The sequence below is a fragment of the Sander lucioperca genome, chromosome 14 (assembly GCF_008315115.2).
Source record: "Sander lucioperca isolate FBNREF2018 chromosome 14, SLUC_FBN_1.2, whole genome shotgun sequence".
In the NCBI taxonomy this organism is placed as follows: domain Eukaryota; kingdom Metazoa; phylum Chordata; class Actinopteri; order Perciformes; family Percidae; genus Sander; species Sander lucioperca.
Window position 1 is genome coordinate 9,588,858 of NC_050186.1, and position 5,377 is coordinate 9,594,234.

Genomic DNA, 5,377 nt, shown 5'->3' on the forward strand with positions numbered 1-5,377 from the left:
GTGTGTGTGTGTGTGTGTGTGTGTGTGTGTGTGTGTGTGTGTGTGTGTGTGTGTGTAATTGTGAATAATGGCCCTGATGGCCCGTCATAAACATCGGCCAACATGTCACAAAAGACACTGCAGAGCCAAATGATGTGTTGCATTCAGGTCCAAAAAAGCAGTTATTGATTAATTTGTCTTCCAAGTTCTGTGTTTACATTAATGTAAACAATATAATGTTTAATTTAATTTAGTTACAGGACAACTCAGTCATTTAGTAAACTGGGGAGCCGTCTCCAAACCCTCTGATTCTAAGAAGAGTTTACCTCCTAAAAGCTGAAGTCAGCAGAGTTTTTAAATGAGAAATGAGCTCTGTTGTAAACAAGTGTTGCTGCGTTCCTTATCGCATACTTTTTCTTTTTACTTTAGTACAAACTGCAGCTGCTCTTACTAAGTAAATACTGTTGCCTGCAGTACAGTCTGCAGACAGTCGGGACATCAAACTCTGTGATAACATCGCAGCTTGAACTTTGAGCCTCTTGCTCAGATATGCTGCACAGAGGATTGTGGGTCAGAAAAGCACGCTGGCTTGCATACTGCAAAATGCAACAAGATACAATAGGGCATATTTTAGGCGTACTGCATTTGATATACTATGTATTGGGGAAAAGTAAATCTTTCCCTGTCATACTAATGGTAGTATGGGCATTGCAACACACTCAGTATCTCTCTCAAAGCGCTCCTCTTCCAGGAATGAACAAAGCTTGATAACCCCTCCCTCCTCTTCCTGCTCCCAAACACAGCCAGCTCCACTCTGTGCACATATTTCCTTGTTCCCTCCCCTTCAGAGCTACAGTTTGCAGATGGGTGTAACCAACATGTTGGGGAAGTACAACAGCGTATCACTGCTGTTGTTACATCAGAGCTCAGACTAGTTTCACTTCTCAGGAAGTGAGACTCAGACAGTCGTTGTCACTGAGCGAGAGGTGAAATGGCACAGAAAGGAGTTCAGCTGGACCGGGAAACCTTCTCTTGTTCCATCTGTCTGGATCTACTGAAGGATCCGGTGACTACTCCCTGTGGACACAGCTACTGCATGAACTGTATTAAAAGCCACTGGGATGAAGAGGATCGTAAGTACAGCTACAGCTGTCCTCAGTGCAGGAAGACGTTCACACCGAGGCCTGTCCTGCTGAAAAACACCATGTTAGCAATTTTAGTGGAGGAGCTGAGGAAGACTGGACTCCAAGCTGCTCCTGCTGATCACTGCTATGCTGGAGCTGAAGATGTGGCCTGTGATGTCTGCACCGGGAGAAAACTCAAAGCACACAAGTCCTGTCTGCAATGTCTGGCTTCTTTCTGTGAGAAACACCTTCAGCTTCATTATGAATCAGAGACATTCAAGAAACACAAGCTGGTGGAGCCGTCCAAGAAGCTCCAGGAGAACGCCTGCTCTCGTCATGATGAGGTGATGAAGATGTTCTGTCGTACTGATCAGCAGCTTATCTGTTATCTCTGCTCTGTGGAGGAACATAAAGGCCACGACACAGTCTCAGCTGCAGCAGAGAGAGCTGAGAGGCAGAGAGAGCTCGAGGGGAGTCGACAAAACATCCAGCAGAGAATCCAGGACAGAGAGAAAGATGTGAAGCTGCTTCAACAGCAGGCGGAGGCCATCAATGTCTCTGCTGATAAAGCAGTGGAGGACAGCGAGAAGATCTTCACTGAGCTGATCCGTCTCCTGGAGAAAAGAAGCTCTGATGTGAAGCAGCAGGTCAGATCTCAGCAGAAAAGAGAAGTGAGTCGAGTCAAAGAGCTTCAGGAGAAGCTGGAGCAGGAGATCACTGAGCTGAAGAGGAAAGACGCTGAGCTGAAGAAGCTCTCACACACAGAGGATCACAACCAGTTTCTACACAACTACCCCTCACTGTCACCACTCAGCCAATCTACATCCAGCATCCATATCTGTCCTCTGAGCTGCTTTGAGGACGTGACAGCAGCCGTGTCAGAAGTCAGAGATAAACTACAGGACGTTCTGAGAGAGAAGAGGACAAACGTCTCACTGACAGGGACTAAAGTGGACGTTTTACTGCCACAACCAAAGCCCAAGACCAGAGCTGGATTCTTAAAATATTCACGTGAAATCACACTGGATCCAAACACAGTAAACACACGGCTGTTATTATCTGAGGGGAACAGGAAAGCAACATTAATGAGACAACGGTGGAGAGGAGAGGGAGAGGAGGAGTTTATGTAGCAGTCGCATACAAGAATATCAGCAGAGCAGGGAGGTCATATGAATGTGGATTTGGATACAATGACAAATCTTGGGCGTTATATTGTAACAACAACAGTTATACATTTTGTTACAACAAAGTCCAAACTCGCGTCTCAGGTCCTGAGTCCTCCAGAGTAGGAGTGTACCTGGATCACAGTGCAGGTATTCTGTCCTTCTACAGCGTCTCTGAAACCATGACTCTCCTCCACAGAGTCCAGACCACATTCACTTAGCCGCTCTATGCTGGACTTTGGTTTTATTTTTTGTGTTCTGGAGACTCTGCTGAGTTGTGTAAACTGAAATAGACAGAAGTCATTTAAGGGTTAAATTCTGTGTTTTAACTCTTTGACTTATTTAGTCTCCATGTTTGTTGCTGAGAGCTGATTGTTGTGACGTTTCTTCACTGCACAGAGATCAGCTGTCAATCAAACATTATGGGATGTCCTTTAACATCTTTTAGTTTTGTTTAAAAATTGTTTTTTGTGCACAGATTGATGTATTGTTTAAATGAACATAGAAAATGAGCTCCATTTTGTTTTCTACTGTCCTTTATTATGAAGAGCGTGATGCTTTGTTTTAGTCAGATTAAAACAGATATTGATTTTGTAAATATGGATGATGCGCAAAGAGATGAAAGGCTGTTCACATTCTTGAGAAAGCCTGAGAGAAGAGAAAAAAAAGCTCTTCACCGAGATGATCTGTAGACATTAGCTGTTGTTTGTTATTCATGTATTTCTCCACGTTATGTATCTGTGGGACAGGAAGATGTCTGTTAAATAGCGGTGTCTTGTAATTCCATGTGGGACGGGCCAAATGTTTGGTGTGACCCAGAAATCAAATCAAACTAAAAGTGTATTTAGTTTCTCTTCCACTGCATGGCTCTGCAGAGAGAAAGCACCAGACCTCCTTTATCCTACACACTTTGTTCTCTTTGTGGACATTTGTAAAGAAATCTAGATTTACATTTATTTGTTTGGCGGACCAAATGTTGTTATCATAATCATAATCAATAACTCATTCTTCTGTTTTACACAGCTGAGATTCTGGTTCAAACTAAGTGATTGTGTGGATGAAGTGAATGTGTTGATGAAATCATTGAACAAGAGTCTTTGAACAGACTTTACTGATGGGATGTGTGAACAAACTGAAGCTTTACATCAGGGGTGTCAAACTCAGTTTCCCAGAGGGCCAGACTGGAAGATGAGAATCACATCATGGGCCAGACATGCAGAGATTATTGACATGTGTTTATTTAAGAGAAAAAGTCAAATATTTTGACTGTATTATTGCATTCTCATATACTGTAGTCTTCTCACTTACATTTTGGGTCTCATAAAGCCCCAAAAAAGTTTGGCAAAAAAGTTCCTCAGCCAGCGACAAATACGTTGAGTAAAGCACCAAAAAAGTTTGAAAAATTGTCTGAAAAAGTGACAAAAACATCAGAAAGTGACAACAACATTGTGAAAAGCTCCAAAAACTTCAGAAAAAGTGGCAAAACATTGAGTAAAGCCCCCAAAACATAAAAAAAGTGCCTAAAGCATTGAAAAAAGCACATAAACCACCATCAAAAATGTCAAAAAAGCACAAAAAATGTAAAACAAATAAAATAAAAGCACCAAAAACTTTGGAAAAAGTGAAAATTTAATGTGAACCTAAATTGAAATGCGGGCTGGATCAAAACCTACGGGCCTTGAGTTTGACACGTCCTTTACATGATGAATAAACTAACATTAACAAAATATTTTCTTCCTGTCTTCATTCCAGGGTTTCATACAAAGCTGAGGGAGAAAATGTGAAACTGATATGAGAGTATAACTGAGGCCCTTTTCCTCCTGAAACATCACAAAGTACAGTGTTCATGTTTAGAGTCAGTCAGTCTCTGTCCTTTCAACTTTCCTCACTAAAACTGCTCCGTCACAGAGAAATGAGCAGAGTTTTCTATCACTTGTTGGTTTTTACAGCCAACATTTCCTCTCTGCACTGAGTCAATGAATATTACACAGACTTAAAAGAGCATTTCAATAGTGTATGTGAGAGTGTTTAAGTAGTGTGTTAAAATAATTGTAATAGTGTATATGAGAGCGTTTAGTAGTGTGTGTGAGAGCTTCTCAGTAGTGTGTGTGAAAGCGTGTATATAAGGGCGTTTAAGTTGTATGTTAAAAGAATTTCAACAGTGTATACGAAAGTGAAAGCGTTTCAATAGTGTATAATCTAAAGTGTTCTGGTTTCAGAATGATAAAGACAATTGAAGAACAATTAGATATTTCCATGGCAACTATCATGTTTTGCCAAATGATGTACAGATGTTTAGTCATTCTATTATCTGAAATGCCTTGTAATGTAGTGCAAATAGCTCCGGTAAATGGGATCAACATCTCCTTGGGAGAAATAGATTTAGGCCCACACATACATGGTTATTTTGAAAAACTTTTCAAGACATTTCCCTTTGTTTGTGCCCTTCGTTTACACGCAAACGGAGAATTCGCCTCTGAAAACGAGTCTTTCTAAAACCTCCGGCCAGAGTGGAGATTTTTTAAAACTACGTTTGCACGTTTCCGTGTAAACTGAGTAACTCGATGGGTAACTCCACTTCTCTTGACAGGTTTATGGATGTTCTCACTCTGCAACCTGTATTTAGTGTCTGGACTTCAGCGTCCTCCCAAAACATGTTTAATCACCGAGGAATACTCTGGGAACCTTTGAATCTAAAACTAGAGCTGCAAAGATTAACCGATAAGTCGTCAACTATTAAGTTAATGGTCAACTATTTTGATAATCAATGAATCAGTTTGAGTAATTTTTTATTAAAAAAAGTAAAACTTCTCTAAATTGCAGCATTTCGATGCTTTTTTAAAGCTCGCTTTGGCCGCTCGTATTCGATGGCCCAGCACAGTAAGAAATAGACAAACTTAGTTATTACCAACGACAACTTCTATATCTATATTCATATTATTATATTCATGTATAAACGTATGATCAGTAAAGTAACTACCTACAACAGCAGTCAGATAAATGTAATATTGTAAAAAGTACAGTAACACAAATATAAATATACACGGTTCACGGGAACTTTATAAAAGTATAAGGCTCTTCTAAAATAAGCACCTGACTTTCACAATAAAA

At 40.5% G+C, this 5,377-nt stretch overlaps 1 protein-coding gene across 1 annotated transcript; it reads left to right on the top strand.

Moving 5' to 3' along the window:
* The first annotated feature begins 593 nt into the window (after window positions 1–593).
* LOC116041837 (E3 ubiquitin/ISG15 ligase TRIM25-like) lies at window positions 594–2,601 on the top strand. Its single transcript, XM_031287904.2, has one exon. It carries the CDS (start codon window positions 971–973, stop codon window positions 2,231–2,233), a length of 1,263 nt encoding a protein of 420 aa, XP_031143764.1. The 5' UTR covers window positions 594–970; the 3' UTR covers window positions 2,234–2,601.
* The last annotated feature ends 2,776 nt before the right edge of the window (window positions 2,602–5,377 follow it).

Coding starts and splice junctions, on each gene's coding strand:
- LOC116041837 (XM_031287904.2), top strand. CDS start 971: ATGGCACAGAAAGGAGTTCAGCTGGACCGGGAAACCTTCTCTTGTTCC.